We start from the raw sequence: 18,449 nt of genomic DNA, 5'->3' as shown, positions 1-18,449 counted from the left end.
TCTACTTGTGGTCTCTCTCTGTCAAATAAATAAATAAAATCTTTTAAAAAATAAATAAATAAATAAATAAATAAATAAAATTAATAAATCTTAAAAAAAAAGAGAGAGAAAAATAGAGAATGTGCATTCATGTTTTTAAGTTAAATGTTCAAAACATATCACTGAATCAAATTTATTGATTATATTATTTAGACCCCTATCAGCAGTACTTAATGTTTTTTGGGTCAATGACCCTTTTGAAAAGTGAAGTTCTAAATTATAGGTTAGAGCTCTGAACCCTATCTCCTCAAGAAAAAAACATACACAAGTATTTTTTTGTAGGTAAGCTCTACACTCAACATGGGGCTTCATCTCATGACCCTGAGATCAAGAGTCTAGAACTGAGCCAGTCAGACATGGCCCCAACACAAGTATCTTTATCTAATTGTTTTTGAAGCATTCCTGAATCCTTTCAAAGTCCCTAAGGCCATTTCTCTATTTATGTCTACTTGGTTAGAAATATAAGGAAAAGCGTCTCCAAGTTATATTAAACACTTAATAAAAAATATTTGTTATATTTTCTAAAATGCTAAAATCTTTTTTTTAAACTTTCAATGAAAATTGTTTTAAAAAGATTTATTTATTTGAAAGAGAGCGCACAAACTGGTGGAGTGGCAGGCAGAGAGAAGCAGGCTCCCCAGTGAGCAGGGAGCCCAATGCAGGGCTCAGGGTCATGACCTGAGCCGAAGGCAGCTGCTTAACCCACTGAGCCACCTAGGTACCCTAAAATTATTGCTTTTATTAATGTAAACTAGTCCTCTTTTTTTCTTTTTTTTTTTTTTAAGATTTTATTCATTTATTTGACAGACAGAGATCACAAGTAGGCAGAGAGGCAGGCAGAGAGAGAGAGAGGAAGAGAAGCAGGCCTCCTGCAGAGCAGAGAGCCCGATGCGGGGCTCGATCCCAGGACCCTGGGATCATGACCTGAGCCGAAAGCAGAGGCTTTAACCCACTGAGCCATCCAGGTGTCCCGTGTCCTCTTTTTCTAATTTGATGATTTTTTGCCTTCTATTTTACTTTTTCTAATTTGGGGGAACTCTCATTTGCCCAGTATATTTTTGTCCATCCCTTTATTTTTCATTTATCTGTAATTAAGTAAACCATTTGTGAGGTGGGTGGGGTGGAGGTGGATTAAATAAGTGATGGGCACTTGTGATAAGCAGCAGGCATCTGTAAGTGATGAATCACTAAATTTTACACTAATACTGTATGTTAATTAGACAGAATTTAAATAAAAACTTGGAGGAAAAAAAATAAGTATGCCACTGGTAAATGGCACAGAGTTAGATTTTACAGAATTTTTTTTTTTTTTAGGGTAAATGTCCCAGATTATAATTGCTGGGTCATGTGGTAGATGCAGGGCTGTTTATTTGTTTTTGGTTTTTTTTAGATTTTATTTATTTATTTGCCAGAGAGAGAGAGACTGCGCACAAGCTGGGGGAGCAGCAGGCAGAGGGAGAAGCAGGCTCCCTGCTGAGCAAGGAGTCAGATGCAGAACTCAATCCCAGGACCCTGAGATCACGACCAGAGCCCAAGGCAGACGCGCAACCAACTGAGCCACCCAGGCATCCCTATTCTCGAGAGTTTAACAAATTTACTGAATGTCTATTACTTGCCAGATACCTTTAATCCATTTGGATACACTATAATAACAGATCTCTTTGGTTTTCTCTGAGCCATATTTTAAAAAATGTTAATCTTAAACCATCTTAAAAACCCTCCGATTCCTCCAGTGTCTGAGCAATCAAGTGAACTTGCATGCTATGAGAGGCTCTTTGTGACCTGTTCTTTTCCCTTCAGTCTCATCTTGTTATTTTGAGCCTATCCTATATTCAGTTCAGCCCCAACTAGACACAGCTCTCCAAACTTAAACACACCTTACACAAAAATCTGTTCTCTGAATTCTTTCCCCCTTCTATTCATTCTTCAGGATTCAACTCAAAGACCCATGACCTTCACTAACACCACCTCCATATCACTGCTTTGTCCCGCTCTCCCAAATTTCATTTTTGATTGCCAACAAAATAACCCTACTTGAATATCCCACAGCCTTCTCTGGTACTATATGCCCCAAACTTAAAATCTCATCTCCCCACAAATGAGCTCATTCCTCCTTATTCCCTAACTCAATAAACTAGGTATTACCACCCATCCTCTTGCTAAATTAAAATCGCAAGCACCTTATATGGCTCAGATTCCTTAATTTCCACTATGTCCTGCTAATTCTATTCATGAATTTCACTCAAATTCATCAGTGATTTCTTATCCCTCCTGCCTCTATCTAGTTAGGCCACCAGTGTTTAATCTGGATCACCGAAACCATTTCCTACTCACTTCCCTATACCTCCAATCTTAATTTCCCCTGCAACCCATCTTCGTCCACGCTCTAAAAATATTTCTCTTTAAAACACAACTCTGAACATGTTATTCCTCTGCCTTTAAACTTTAGTGGATTAGAACAGGGATGGGTAACTCTGAAGATACAAGAACCCTTTATACCATGTCCTTAAAATTAAATTCCAAACTCCTAGGGCACCTGGGTGGCTCAGTTGGTTAAGCATCCAACCCTTTCTTGATTTCAGCTCAGGTCATGAGATTGAGCTCTGCTCAGCGCTAGGTGTTGAGCCTGCTTAAGTCTCCCCCTCCCTCTGCCCCTTGCCCCCATGTGGGAGCAAGCTCTCTCTCTCTCAAAAAGAATAAATTCGGGCACCTGGGTGGCTTGGTTGGTTGAACGTCTGCCTTTGGCTCAGGTCATGATCCCATAGTCCCAGGATCGAGCCCCACATAGGGAGTCTGCTTCTCCCTCTCTCTCTGCTCTTCCCCCAACTCATCTCTCTTTCTCGCTTACTCTCTCTCAAATAAACAAAATCTTAAAAAAAAAAAAAAAGAATAAAAATTAAAAATTCCAAATTCCTAAGTGGACCTTATAATACTACAAGCATAATCCTCCCCAACCTCATCTCCTGTCATTTGTCCACAACATCTTAGACATACTGAGCTTTTCCAGTTCCTCTACTACTCAGTGCTCTGCACATACTGCCCCCTCTGTCTGTAACATTCTATCTGGCTAACTCCTATTCAATTCTTCAGCACAATCGAGACACCACTTCTGCTTTAAATCTTTCTCTACATTCCAAAGTCACAATGAGGTCTCCCTTCTGTGTGACTCCACAGATTCTGCCACACCAAAAGCTTGACTGCTTATTTATGTGTCCACTTCCCCCACTAATGTGTGAACTCCAAATGCAGCAGTCACTGTGTTTCTTGTTTATTATGGCTTTCCTAAAACTTTGCACAGAATGGTTAATCAATAGGAATTTGTTAAGTAATTAAGTACAATGATAGGTATACAGAGAAAACAAAGAATAACAAAACTGTACCTGTCCTACACTACATGGACTAAATAAAACATTCACATATATAATTATGGAACAAAGATTTAAGAACAATGGTAGGGTGGCGCCTGGGTGGCTCAGTGGGTTAAGCCTCTGCCTTTGGCTCGGGTCATGATCTCAGGGTCCTGGGATCGAGCCCCTTGTGGGGCTCTTTGCTCAGCAGGGAGCCTGCTTCCCCCCACCCCCCACCTGCCTCTCTGTCTACTTGTGATCTCTGTCTGTCAAATAAATAAATAAAATCTTAAAAAAAAAAAAAAAGAACAATGGTAGGGATTTAAAGAGAAATACCAACTCAATCTCTCTAAGGTTTTCGCCAAAGTGAGGTGCTGAAAATAATTCTTAAGAGTATGCAAAGAAGGGGCGCCTGGGTGGCTCAGTGGGTTAAGCCGCTGCCTTCGGCTCAGGTCATGATCCCAGGTCCTGGGTTCGAGCCCCGCATCGGGCTTTCTGCTCAGCAGGGAGCCTGCTTCCTCCTCTCTCTCTGCCTGCTTCTCTGCCTACTTGTGATTTCTCTCTAAAAAAAAAAAAAAAAAAATCTTTAAAAAAAAAAAAAAAAAAAAGAGTATGCAAAGAAAATACTATAACTTATTTAAAGATGTTTAATTTTTAGTTTGAATTGTTTTCTAATGTGCTTAATATAGGAATATGGTCAGCTGTACAAACATTGATATGAACTATTCTCAACTTGTAACTGAGTAGACAAAAAACTTCAAAACCATAGTCTAGGGCATTTGATCTTAACCTTTTGTACTAGGGGAGGAAAGGGGCCCAAATCGCTTTCAGAATCTGATGAAAACTAAGGATTATCTCCCAGAAATATGAGCATAAATATACGTATTTTTTAAAGATTTTATTTATTTGACAAAGAGAGAGAGTGCATGTGTGCACAAGCAGAAGGAGTAGAAGAGGGAGAAGCAGGCTCCCCACTGAGCAGGGAGCCCAATGCGGGACTTGATCCCAGGACCCCAGGATCATGACCTGAGCAGAAGGCAGACACTTAACCAACCAAGCTATCCAGGTACCCTAAATACACATTTTTAAACTTTAATATTATTTCTAGGCTATCTTGCTCCTCAGGTTAAATCCTGCCCTAGGACCTCCATTTCTAAAGTCATAAGGAGACTGCTAGTAGGAAGAGGTCATCAAAATGCCTCAAGTCCTGTGATACTATTATTATTCCTTACCTTCCCTTTTCTCCACAATCCTGCTCCTCCTGCCCCTCATACTTAAATCACAACTTTCCCCAGGAAGGCTTGGAATGTCCAGCCTCTAACTCCCACAGAATTTAGGAATGCAGTTAAAGATTTACTTCTCAACAGTATAACATACATATCAGTTATTCCCACACCATTATCATGTTTGCCATCCCACAGCACACAGTATTTTCTTAATTTTTAAAAATCAACTTTTTAACTAAATTTAACTTTTTATTTTTTTATTTTTTTAAGATTTTTATTTATTTATCTGACAGAGAGAGATCACAAGCAGGCAGAGAGGCAGGCAGAGAGAGAGGAACGGAAACAGGCCCCCTGCTGAGCAGAGAGCCCGATGCGGGGCTCGATCCCAGGACCCCGGGATCATGACCTGAGCCGAAGGCAGAGGCTTAAACCACTGAGCCACCCAGGTGCCCCTAAATTTAACTTTAAAAAAAAAAAGGTTTTACTTATTTATTTGAAAGAGAGAGAGACAGAAAGAGTGTGTGAGCACAGGAGGAGCAGAGGGAGAGAGACAAGCTGACTCCATACTGAGGACAGAGCCTGATGTGGGGCTTGATTTTAAAACACCAAGATCGTAACTTGAGAGAAAATCAAGAGTCGGACACTTAACCAGCTGCCTTTGGCTCAGGTCATGATCCCGGAGTTCTGGGATGGAAGGAACCCACACTGGACTCCTTACTCATCGGGGGGGAGTTTGCTTTTCCCTCTGCCTCTGCTCCTCCCCACATGCCCCTTCTATCCCCGCTTGTGCTCTCATTCTCTCTCCAATAAAAAAAAAAAATTTTTTTTAATAAATTTATCAACATCAATCAAAGTAATAGTATCCGTGAAATCAGTTTTGATGTCTGGTTATTATTTTCCTACCTACATTAAAGTAAAAACACACTTAAAATAAGGACTCTACTTTAAGTAAAAAATAAATAAAAATTAAAAATAAGGGGCACCTGGGTGGCTCAGTGGGTTAAAGCCTCTGCCTTCGGCTCGGGTCATGATCCCGGGGTCCTGGGATCGAGCCCCACATCGGGCACTTTGCTCAGCAGGGAGCCTGCTTCCCCCTCTCTCTCTGCCTGCCTCTCTGCCTGCCTCTCTGCCTACTTGTGATCGCTGTCTGTCAAATAAATAAATAAATAAAGTCTTTAAAAAAAATTAAAAATAAAGAATCCTCGCTAAAAAATAAGTAAATAAAATAAGAACTCTAGGCCCATATCAGCATCATGTTTTTTTTTTTATAGATTTTTTAGATTTATTTAACAGAGAGAGAGAAAGAAAGAGAGAGAGAGAGAGAGAGCAAGGGAGGGAACACAAGCAGGAGGCATGGGAGAGGGAAAAGCAGGCTTCCTACTGAGCAGGGAGCCCAACATGGGGCTCAATCCCTAGACCCTGGGTTCATGACTTAAGAGAAAGGCAGACGCTTAACCAACTGAGCCACCCAAGCACCCCAGCACCATGTTTTAGAGCACAATCCCAAGGTTTCTGCACTCAACTCTGGGATCCCTACTGGGTAAGCAATAATTTGGACATCAAAGTTTCGTAAAGTCAGAAAGAAACTGAAAAGTATTTGGTCCAATCTTCTCATTTTATAATTTAAAAAGATGAAACCCAGGAGTGCCTGGGTGGCTCAGTCAGTCAATTATCCAACTCTTAATTTCGGCTCAGGTCACAATCTGAGAGTTGTGAGATCAAGCCCCAAGTAGGGTTCCTGGCAGAGCAATGGAGACTGCTTAAAATTCTTTCTCTCCCTCTCCTTCCCCCCTCCTTACACCCCCCCAAAAACAAACAAAAAGGAAACCCAGACAGGTTAAATGATTTGTCCAAAATCAGATGAGAAATTTCAGGAAATGTCTACGATTAGCATTCAGGTGTATTATCAGTCCAGTATGCTTTCCACTACCCTGTGTCCATTCAGATTATACTAGAATACAGTATTAAGAATTCTTCATGTTGGTGTGCCTGGATGGCTCAGTAGGTTAAGCCTCTGCCTTCAGCTCAGGTCATGACCTCAGGGTCCTGGGATCAAGGCTTGTATCAGGCTCTCTGCTCAGCAGGGAGCCTGCTTCCCTCCCTCCCTCTCTCTCTCTCTGCCTGCCTCTCTGCCTACCAGTGATCTCTGTCTGTCAAATAAATAAATACAATCTTTAAAAAAAAAAAAGAATTCTTCATGTTACCTACCTTACTCTTCCATTCAGATTTATCTGAACATGCTGCTTAAAATCTGGGTATTTGGTTGCCAGATATGCAAAGTCAGGAGGTTTGTCCTTGTATCTATTTCTTGCATGCATTGATTTACTCAGAGCCATCTTTAAAAAAGAAAAAAAAGGAAAAAAGCGTATTTAGTCAAAAAAATACATTAATGAGGAAAAGTGGTGGTTGCCAAGTCAACAGTTATAGCCAACATATTTTTGCCAATCAACTGAGAAAGTAGAAGTTATATTTTTTAAATGTACACAACAAATAAGCACAAGAAAATAGGCTTAACATCACCATGAGTCATTAGGGAAATGCAAATCAAAACCACAGTATCACTTCATACCCAGCAGGATGGTTATTATTAAAAGAGGAAAAAAAAAGTTAAGAAGTGCTGGTGAGGATGTTAGGAAATCGGAGCATTGCATGTGGGAAAATATACAATGGCTGTGGAAACAGTTCAGCAGTTCTTAAAAAGTTAAACATAGAATTACCATGATATGATCCAGCAATTTTACTTCTAGGTATATGCCCAAGAGAACAGAAAGCAGGGATTCAAACAGATATTTGCACATCAATGTTCACAGCAGGATTATTCACAACAGCCAAAAAGTAGAAACAACCCCAAGTGTCCATAAATGGATAAAGAAAATGTGGTACATATACACATACAATCCAATGTCCTTCAGGCATAAAAAGGATTAAAATTCTGATACACCCTACAACATGAATAAATCTTAAAAATACTATGCTAAGAAAGATAAGCTACATTCAAAAGGACAAATGTATTATCCCACTCATGATGAGATACCAAGAATAGGCAAATTCATAGAGAGTAGAATAGAGGTTAACAGGGTTTGGGGAAGAGGGAAGAATGTTGAGTTATTATTTAATGGGTTTCTGCTTAGGATGATGAAAAACTTCTAGAAATGGAGAGTGATGATGGTTATACAACCTTGTGAACGTATATAATGCCAGGAAACAGTACTTAAAAATGCTTAAAATGAGGGCACCTGGGTGGCTCAGTGGGTTAAAGCCTCTGCCTTCGGTTCAGGTCATGATCTCAGGGTCTGGGATCGAGCCCCGCATCAGGCTCTCTGCTCAGCAAGAAGCCTGCTTCCCCCTCTCTCTCTGCCTGCCTCTCTGCTTACTTGTGATTTCTGTCTGCCAAATAAATAAATAAAATCTTTTTTTAAAATAAATAAATAAATAAAATCTTAAAAAATTTAAAAAATGCTTAAAATGGTAAATTTTATGTTCTGTATGTTTTATCACAGTTTCAAAAGTATACACACCATTTTTTTTTAAACCATGGAAACTGCAAACCTTTCTTTTGAAAGTACCAAAGGGCAGAAGGCAGTATAATTTATAGCCAAGAACAATCAGAGGTTAGTTTTTACAAGGATCTCGTATGGACTGAATATTTGGTAGCACATCATTAAATCATTAATGTTTCAAAATATATCTCCTATTTTATAAATTTCAGTCTTTCATTCCGAGGTAGTCTTTCATTCCGAGGTAGTTAAAACCAAATGAAAACAAACAATTTTGTCTTCTTCCAGATTAAAAAAGAAAAAAATTAACACATTTATAGCAAGATATGAAATGGAAGAAAAACCATCGATTGTAGTGTTTTGTTTTAAGATTTATCCATTTGCGATAGAGCGAGAGCGTGAGAGAAAGCATGAGCTGGGTGAAGGGCAGAGAGAGAAGCAGGCTCTCCGCTGAGCAGTGAGCCTGATGCAGGGTTCCATCCAGGGACTCCCAAGATCACCACCCAAGCTGAAGGCAGACACCCAACCAACAGAGCCACCCAGGTGCCCTGACTGTCATGGCTTAGTAAGTTATGCAGTTGGTAATCTTAAAAATTATTTTAGTGCATATCTCTGGGTAGTAAGTGATTTGTATTTTCTTTGTTATATCATTCTGTATTTCCCACTGTTTTTCATGAGGTGCATTCATCTAAAGAGTGTTATGTAAACCAGAATCCTAGGCATCACCTGATAAGTTCTATACCCCTTTCATAGCCCAAGAAATCAACAGTCATATGGAATTTACCTGCTAAATACCTCTCAAATCCACGTATTTTTCCCTATCTCCACCAATATCAGCCCAATAAAAGTCACCTAGATTTAGAACACTCTCCTGCTTGGTCGCCCTGAATCCACTCTTCCTCTCTCATATTTCCTTTTTCCACCTTGCAGAGATCATCTCCTAAACACAAATCTCACTATGTCTTCCTTCTCCTGTGCCCACTTGCTCAAAACTTTATTTAGGATTAAAAACAAAAACCAGGGACGCCTGGGTGGCTCAGTTGGTTAAGCAGCTGCCTTCGGCTCAGGTCATGATCCCAGTGTCCTGGGATCGAGTCCCACATCGGGCTCCTTGCTCATCAGGGAGCCTGCTTCTCCCTCTGCCTCTGCCTGCCATTCTGTCTGCCTGCGCTTGCTCTCTCTCCCTCTCTCTCTCTGACAAATAAATAAATAAAATCTTTAAAAAAAAATAAAAAATAAAAATAAAAACAAAAACCATGGAAAACAAAAAACAACAACAAAAAAAACCATGGGGCGGCTGGGTGGCTCAGTGGGTTAAGCCTCTGCCTTCACTCAAGTCATGATCCCGGGGTCCTGGGATCCAGCCCCGCACTGGGCTCTGTGCTCAGGGCAAGGAGCCTGCTCCCCCAGCCTCTCTCTCTGCCTGCCTTGCTGCCTACTTGTGATCTCTGACTGTCAAATAAACAAATAAAAATCTTTAAAAAAAAAAAAAAAAAACAGGGGCGCCTGGGTGGCCCAGTGGGTTAAAGCCTCTGCCTTCGGCTCGGGTCATGATCCCAGGGTCCTGGGATCGAGCCCCGCATCGGGCTCTCTGCTCAGCAGGGAGACTGCTTCCTCCTCTCTCTCTGCCTGCCTCTCTGCCTATTTGTGATCTCCGTCTGTCAAATAAATAAATAAAATCTTAAAAAAAAAAATAAAATTGGGACGCCTGGGTGGCTCAGTTGGTTGGGCAGCTGCCTCCAGCTCAGGTCATGATCCCAGTGTCCTGGGATCGAGTCCCACGTCGGGCTCCTTGCTCAGCAGGAAGCCTGCTTATCCCTCTGCCTCTGCCTATGCGCTCTCTCTCTCTCTCCTTCTCTGACAAATAAATAAATAAAATCTTTAAAAAAAAAAAAAAAAAAATAGAATAAAATTAAAAAAAAAAAAAAAACAAAACCATTACTTCAGCATACGTATAAAGCCCAGCATGATGTGGCCTTACCTATATTTTCACCATCAGGCTAAGTCACACCTCATGTTGTTCTTTCTGTCCCTCCACTCTGGCAAGCAGGTCTTTACAGTTTATTTCCTTTGTCTCTAATGTTCTTTCCTCCTCCTCTTCACCTGATGAATTCCTACTCATCCTTACTCAGTTCAAGCGTCTCTTCTTCAGGAAAGTTCTCCTTCCCTAATCCCCCCTTCACCCACCTAACATCCTTTCTCCTTGTGAAGGAGCACTAGTCCTTCAAATCATACTCTAAGCATCATTTTCTCAGGTAGGCTTTCTATGACACCACATAGCCAATCAGATGCCCACTCTATATACTTTCAAAGCATTCTACGCTTTCCCTCAAAGCTCTTTACATTTGTCTGTTCTGACCTCCACCCCACCACCCAGGCTGCAATCACATCCATCTTATTCTTCACTGTATTCCTCCAGCAACTGACATACAACAAATATTTGTTGAGTGAATAATTCAGAATTTAGGGGAAATAATAGTCACCTAGAAGTTTTTCAGCATACTAAACCACCACCGTTTGCCTTAATGTGATCACAGAAACTCACTATGTACAAGTTGCAATTTCCTAACATATCCTTTACAGACTCAAAAAAGAGGGGAGCATAAAATTAGGACAAGAATCAGTCCCCATTAAAAAGATGAAAAAGGTGTGCCTGGCTGGCTCAGTCAATGGAGCAGGCAACTCTTGATTTCAGGGTTTTAAGTTTAAGCCCCACGTTGGGGCTTAGAGATTAAAGAATCTTAAAAAGAGAGAGAGAGAGAAGAAAAGAAAAAAAGTTTAAAAGAAAAATGTTTTCCTTTCTTGTGATTCTGGCAAGCAACAGAAAAAAGAAAAGTATTCCAACAGTAATTTCAAAAGACACTGGTATGTTAGGGCTCTGCAACACATTAAGATTCTGAAGACTGCATAGTTAACATCAGTATACATACATGACACTTTGAACATATGTGGAACAAATTAAATTATAGATATGGCAGATTTAATTTATATCTTACATTAATCAATCTTTCTGGTCAGAACGGATAAAGAGTCAATAAAGCCACTTTTTTGCTAACCTCCAAATGAAGGCAATGGAACCGTAGCCAAATCTATCCTGTTTCTCAGAATTTTTTTTTTTTTTAAGATTTTATTTATTTATTTGACAGAGATCACAAGTAGACAGAGAGGCAGGCAGAGAGAGAGAGAGAGAGGGAAGCAGGCTCCCTGCCGAGCAGAGAGCCCGATGCGGGACTCGATCCCAGGACCCTGAGATCATGACCTGAGCCGAAGGCAGCGGCTCAACCCACTGAGCCACCCAGGCGCCCCTGTTTCTCAGAATTTAATCGAGTGCCAAACTCTTACCTGGCATTAACCCTGTCACTCCCCCTTCTCTCTAGCCTAATCTACTTTTCTCTTCCTGGCTCATTCTTATGTGGCCATATTAGTCTCCTTGGATTTTTGGGTTGGTCTGAATGGACTGCTCTTCCCCCAGAAATACATATATACTAGGTACCATTGCCTTGTTCAGGCCTTTGATAAAACCTCACCTTCTCACTGCCCTTTCCTTCTCTTTCTTTCTTTTTTTTTTTAAGTGGGCTCCACAACTAAGATGGGGTTTGAACTCTCTAGCCCGAGATCAAGAATAGCATGCTGTATGGACCGAGCCAGTCAGGTGACCCTAATACCTTTTCTTAGTGTAATGAGTGAACACTTAAATGTGCAGTGAGTGAGTGAACACACTCCTCTCCCCTTAATACTTTCAGTCTTCAACACAGAACTTACGCATCTGACATTTCACATACAGCATTTACTTACTCTTTAAAATCTGCCCTGCCAATAAGCTTCATGAGGGAAAATATTTTGTCTGTCTTGTTCACTGCGATATCCCAGTGCCTAAATCAGGGCCTGGGAGAATAAGTACTCATAAGTTATTTGTTGACTGAAAACATGATGGAACTCTTTTCACTGTCCCAAGCCACTGAAACACAGCACGCTCATTTTTTTGTAAACAGTCCTCATCTTGGCACTCAAAAAGGCAGCCCAACTCAGACCTGGACCTTTTTCTTCTGGGTTACCCGTGTCGATTCGGAAAGCCAAAGCAGTACACCCTTGAAGCTGACGCCTCGGCTTTCTTTGATCTTTGCCATCTCCATGCTACTGTTTCCTTGGTTTCTCCCACTCTTCAACTACCATTTACCTGAACACTCAAAAGAATCTAAATTCCTCTTCGAATTCTTTTTTTTTTTTTTTAAGATTTATTTATTTGTCAGAGAGAGAGGGAGAGAGAGCAAGCACAGGCAGACAGAATGGCAGGCAGAGGCAGAGGGAGAAGCAGGCTCCCTGATGAGCAAGGAGCCCGATGTGGGACTCGATCCCAGGACGCTGGGATCATGACCTGACCTGCGCCGAAGGCAGCTGCTTAACCAACTGAGCCACCCAGGCGTCCCTCCTCTTCGAATTCTAATTTCCAATTCTAACTTCGATTTTCTTCTGTATCGATCTCTCCCAGTTCAACTCCAGTCTCCGTTTTTTCTCGTCGCCTTCCTTCATAAATCCGACTTTTTCCTCTAGTTCAGCCACTGCCATTTCCCCATCTCCTCCACTCCTTCCATACGCTCATTTTACCGACTCAGTCTTCCTGCCTCAGTTTCACATCTCTCTAAACCTCCTCAGCCTCTAGGGTCTTCTGTACTTCAATCCTAGTCTCCATTATAGGCGCCAACTCCTCCCATCCATCCCACCACCATTAACCTCCTCCACGTGCGCAATCGCACACACACACCCACCCACCCCAACTTATTCACTCACTCCTGTGGTCCCTAGACCCCAAATCAGCACCTCACCGGTCCAGAACCCGCGCGCGCAACATGCACGCACATACACAGAAACAAAACCACCCACCCATCAGGTATGTCTCCCTAGGCCCCAAATCAGCCACTCACCAGCCCCGAACCCAAGAATAAGGAACTTGGGCCATATATGTTAAATGACCTCTCAACCCGCCCGAGAGATACGGAATGACTCACATCTGAACTCAAAAGTTTCTTCCGAAAGACCGATCTGAAGTAGGCCTCTACAACTTCAGAGTCTTAAACAACCCGCAGAGCGAAGCACCTAGAAACGCAGATGTTACGCTCCTAGCGCGCCGCCATGTTGGGCAAGCACCCAGCGTCGTGATTGGGCGAACCACTCTCGCGCGACCTGTAGCAGAATCTTAAGAAAGAAAAACCATCGCGAGACCTGGAGTTTGCTTCTCTTTACACAAGGAAGGGGCGTGGTAGCAAGTGGGGTCTTTTACGTGAGGGCTACCTGCATTACAATCTGTTTGGGAATTTGTTTTGTAATGTAGATTTTTTTAAATGAAAATGTAGCTTTCTGGGTCCCACTTTAGACTTACTAAATCACACTGCGGTTAGGCGGGACTATGAGGATGGCGGAAGGAGGAGGCGGGGAGCTTTAGGATTTGATGGCTGGCGGGCAGTTAGCATTTATTCTGCAACAGGTCTCTTGCTTCATGTATTGTCTCATTTAATCATTACAGATATGAGAAGGAATGATCTCATTTACTGCGAGAAAAACTGGGGATCAGAAATATTAAGTCATTTGTTCAAGATTTATACCCAGATGACATCAAATCCATGTTCTTTGTGTTTCCTCACCTGCCTCTTGAGCTGCAATCTCTATCGAATGCTTTGCATTTTTCTTTTCAACTCGGTTATACTAATTTTTACTCTCTAGTAAGTAGAGTAAGCATTAGTCTCATTTCACGATCGAGACAAAAAGGTAAGTCACTTTCAAAAGGCATACAGCTAAGGCGCTGGAACTAAAGTCAGCCTCTGGACCCCCACCTAGTAACTCCATCAAAGCTTGCCTGTGTGCTAGTAATTAATGCGAAAGCTTCTGGCAAAGCATAGCCATAAACTTGAGAGATAAAGTGTAAGAAATGAAGATTTAAGTTTTATGTACAACAAAGTGTACCATTAGTCACCCAAGGAAAGCAAGGAGGTGTTCTCATTATCTATTGTGTAACAAACCACTCTAAAATGAATAGCTTAAAACAACAGCTGTTTTATTTGCTCACTGTTCTGCAGTCTGGGTTGGAATTAGCCCAACCATTCTTGTTCCGTACTTGCTGCTGATGGTAGCATCAGCTAGCGGCTGGTTCAGCTTGAGTAGCTGGGCCCCCCTCTCCCTGTAGTCTTAAATTCTCTCCCTCTTCCTGTGATCTTTCCATATAATTTCTCCAGCAGAGTAGCTAGACTGCTTATGTGTTACTTCAGGGTTCCCAAAAGGGCAAAAGTGTAAGCTGCTAGGCTTTCTTAAGGCTTAGGCCCAGAACTGGTGCTTTCATTATTCACTCAGTTATATTTGTTAAAGCAACTCAAAGGGCCAGTCCAGGTTCAAGAGGAGGGCACTATGCCATGATATACTACAGTACTGCAAGCCGTGGTTCACTGGATCTACCAACGAACAGAACACCACAGAAAGTTTTTTGTCTTTGGTTGATAGTGACTTTGGTACTTGTTATTTTTATAGTATTTAGTGTTTGCTTCTGGAAATGTAAAAGAGAAAACGGCACTGGAGGTATGACTATAGGGCTGTAAGTGGATTATATTTTAGATGCCAGTGAATTTGTTAGCTCCAAACAGAGATCCAACTCCCATGTGGGTCAAACCGAAGAGATCCTAGCTCTGTAGCCAGGGAATTTTGGCTTTAGTCTTGCCCCCAACCACAATACTAACCCTGTGATGATGAACAATTTACTTAAACTATTTAAGCCTGGGTTTGTTCAATATTGCCAAACAGGTTAGTAATCTCATAGGGTTGTTGTAATCTCATAGGTTGTTGTAAATCAGGTAATAACGTATAAAACAGCACAGTTTCTGGCACATAGTCAGCTATAATTAGTATTATTACTATTATTATTCCTTACAATTCCTTTGGTCAGTTTCCATTTTTAAAAATTATTTCATGGGGCACCTGGGTGGCTCAGTGGGTTAAGTGGCTGCCTTCGGTTTAGGTCACGATCTCAGGGTCCTGGGATCAAGACCTGCATTGGGCTCTCTCTGCTCAGTGCATAGCCTGCTTTCTCCTCTTTCTCTACCTGCCTCTCTGCCTACTTGTGATCTCTCTCTCTGTCAAATAAATAAACAAAATCTTGGGACGCCTGGGTGGCTCAGTTGGTTAAGCAGCTGCCTTCGGCTCGGGTCATGATCCCAGCATCCTGGGATCGAGTCCCACATCGGGCTCCTTGCTCATCAGGGAGCCTGCTTCTCCCTCTGCCTCTGCCTGCCATTCTGTCTGCCTGTGCTTGCTCTCTCTCCCTCTCTCTCTGACAAATAAATAAATAAAATCTTTAAAAAAAAAATAAACAAAATAAACAAAATCTTTTAAAAAAATAAAAATAAACAATTATTTCATAATGATAAAACATATTCATTATAGAAAATTTATAAAAACTTTAAATAAGGGGGCGCCTGGGTGGCTCAGTGGGTTGGGCCGCTGCCTTCGGCTCAGGTCATGATCTCAGGGTCCTGGGATCGAGCCCCGCATCGGGCTCTCTGCTTGGCAGGGAGCCTGCTTCCTCCTCTCTCTCTGCCTGCCTCTCTGCCTGCTTGTGGTCTCTCTCTGTCAAATAAATAAATAAAATCTTTAAAAAAAAAAAAACTTTAAATAATACAGGAGACTATAAGAAAGAAAGCAAAAATTATCTCAAATCTCACTACTAGAGCTAATTACCAAAATTTGTTAACCTTACTTCCAGACCTCTATATGAAAACAAAACAAAACAAAACAAACAAAATATATATATATGGGTATATATATGGATCTATAACTGAACTTTTTTATAGAAATAACATTATATATTTTTTCTCAGATATAAGTCTTAGACGTTGTCCTACCTCAATGAATATATTTCTATACCATCCTTTGTGATGGGTGCATAGTATTCCATTGTATGGATGTGCCACCTTTTTAAAACTAATTTCCCTATAGGTGGGCATATATTAGCTTGTTCCTGAAATTATGGTATAATGATAAGTACATCTCATTCAAAAAAATTTTTTACATTAAATGAATATTGTCTAGAGACTCCACAAAATATATTAATAACATATTCAACATCTGCCTCTTAGGGCTTATCTCTCTGACTTACCTTCAAATCCCAAAGAATTTAATCTTGTAAGAAAAGTCTGTCAATGGGCGCCTGGGTGGCTCAGTGGATTAAAGCCTCTGCCTTCCGCTCAGGTTGTGATCCCAGGGTCCTGGGATGGAGTCCTGCATAGGCCTCTCTGCTCAGCGGGGAGCCTGCTTCCCCCTCTCTCCCTCTGCCTGCCTCTGCCTACTCGTGATCTCTGTCTGTCAAATAAATAAATAAAATCTTAAAAAAAAAAAAAAAAGGTCTGTCAAACTTCAACACCCCATCAACAATAGTATAGTAGTTCAATTACATCCGTTGGTTTTTGCTGCTGCTTTGTAGTAGGAAACTGATTCTGTGCATTTGGTGAGTAATGCTGCTAATTCTGAAATGTTGCATGGTTGCTACCAGAACTGCTTTCAGCATCAGCCATCTCCTAGGCTGCAGTCAACCTTGAGGGCATTCATCTTGAACTCCCACTTCACTGAAGTTAGTGATTTCAAAGAACATGTTACTCTATGCTGCCACTCTCCTTTGGCCATAGCCTGCCAGACATCATCCACAGGTCTAACTTCCTGTCTTAGAGAGTAATGATTGAGTACCAATTCCTTATACCCAAGAAGATCATGACTTACTTATGTAAATGTATTCCATTCCTTCTTAGGGACCAAATTAATATGTCAGAGATCTAATGGGCATCTTAATTAAGTCACAAAAGGTACTCAAATCCCAATACACTGTTTTTCAGCCTACATTTACATCAACGAGAAAGCTATTCACATGATGCTTTATATTTTTCTTTATTATTATTATTATTTATTTATTTGATAGAGAGAGACAGATCACAAGTAGGCAGAGAGGCAGGCAGAGAGAGAGAGGGGGAAACAGGCTGGGCAGAGAGCCCGATGTGGGGCTCGATCCCAGGACCCTGAGATCATGACCTGAGCCAAAGGCAGAGTCCTTAACCCACTGAGCCACCAAGGCGCCCCTATTTTTCATTTTTATAAATAATGCTGTAGGATGCCTGGGTGCCTCAGTTGGTTGAGTATCTGACGCTTGATTTTGGCTGGGGTTATGGTCCTAAGATGGTGGGATTGAGACCTGCATTGGGCTCCACACTCAGCAGGTAAGACTTGAGAGTCTCTCTTTCCCTCTCTCTGCCTAGACTCCCTACACGCTTATGCCACACATGCACTCTTTCTCTCTAAAGTAAATGAAATAATTGGATGCTTAACTGACTGTGCCACCCAGGAACCCTAATAAATAAATCTTTTAAAAAAATAATAGTGGTGGGCCTGGGTGGTAAAATTGGTTAAACATTGAATTCTTGCTTTCAGCTCAGGTTGTGATAGTAGGGTCCTGGGATCGAGCCCCGTGCTGGGTTCTGTGCTCAGTGCAGAAGTCTGCTAAAGTTTCTCTCCCTCTCTCTCTGTTCCCACCGTGTACCGTGCACACGTTCTGTCTCTCTTTCGAGTAAATAAATAAATATTTAAATAATAATAATAATAATGCTGAATGCTTTCAAGACTTGAAAAGTAAACTTCAAAAATTAATAGCTGGTGGAAGAACTGGATCTAAATGTACATCTGACTACTCTCCTTCCTGTTCCAAGTCCCATGAACCAGAATATAGTAATTTCAAAAACAGTAAATTCCAAATTATTTCAGAAATAACAGTATTGACAGACCAGAAATTTTGAGGATACTCTGAAAAAACAGGACACAAATAGGAATAAAAGCTGAATTGCCAAGAGATTTTTATAGGGAACTATAGATGATTTTCAAATATATCTGGGAAACAAAATGTGCAAGAATAGCTAATTTTTCCAGTTGGAAAAAAATTATACCACACATAAAATAAATCCCATATGGATAGTAAACAAAGCGATTATAAAAACATAATCAACTATAGAAGTGTTAGAAGAATGTAGAACAATGTTTTTTACAAAAAGAATAGGGAGGGTCTCCTAAAGACACAAAACTCAAAAACCATAAGGGAGGGGTGCCTGGGTAGCTCAGTGGGTTAAGCCTCTGCCTTCAGCTCAGGTCATGATCCCAGGGTCCTGGGATCAAGTCCCACATCGGGCTCTCTGCTCAGTAGGGAGTCTGCTTCCTCCACTCCCTCTCCCTGCCTCTCTGCCTACTTGCGATCTTTGTCTGTCAGATAAATAAAAAAAAAATCTTAAAAAAAAATTCAAAATAATAAAAGATACTACAGATAA

General features: G+C 41.1%; 1 protein-coding gene across 1 annotated transcript in view; it reads right to left on the bottom strand.

Moving 5' to 3' along the window:
• LOC111151376 (methyltransferase like 16) overlaps nucleotides 1–13,263 on the bottom strand; it is a 78,409-nt gene extending 65,146 nt beyond the window's left edge. Inside the window, exons 1-2 of the mRNA XM_022509360.1 lie at nucleotides 13,116–13,263; nucleotides 6,821–6,948 (exon numbers count right to left, since the gene is read on the bottom strand). Of these exons, the coding sequence (XP_022365068.1) occupies nucleotides 6,821–6,948 (128 nt within the window). The 5' untranslated portion in view covers nucleotides 13,116–13,263. The remainder of the gene's footprint in view (nucleotides 1–6,820; nucleotides 6,949–13,115) is intronic.
• Between the last annotated feature and the right edge of the window lie 5,186 nt (nucleotides 13,264–18,449).

This window comes from Enhydra lutris, unplaced genomic scaffold (genome assembly GCF_002288905.1).
Source record: "Enhydra lutris kenyoni isolate GAN:26980312 unplaced genomic scaffold, ASM228890v2 scaffoldscaffold26, whole genome shotgun sequence".
In the NCBI taxonomy this organism is placed as follows: domain Eukaryota; kingdom Metazoa; phylum Chordata; class Mammalia; order Carnivora; family Mustelidae; genus Enhydra; species Enhydra lutris.
The sequence above is the reverse complement of the archived record's forward strand: the minus strand, read 5'-3'. Positions and strand labels throughout refer to the sequence as shown.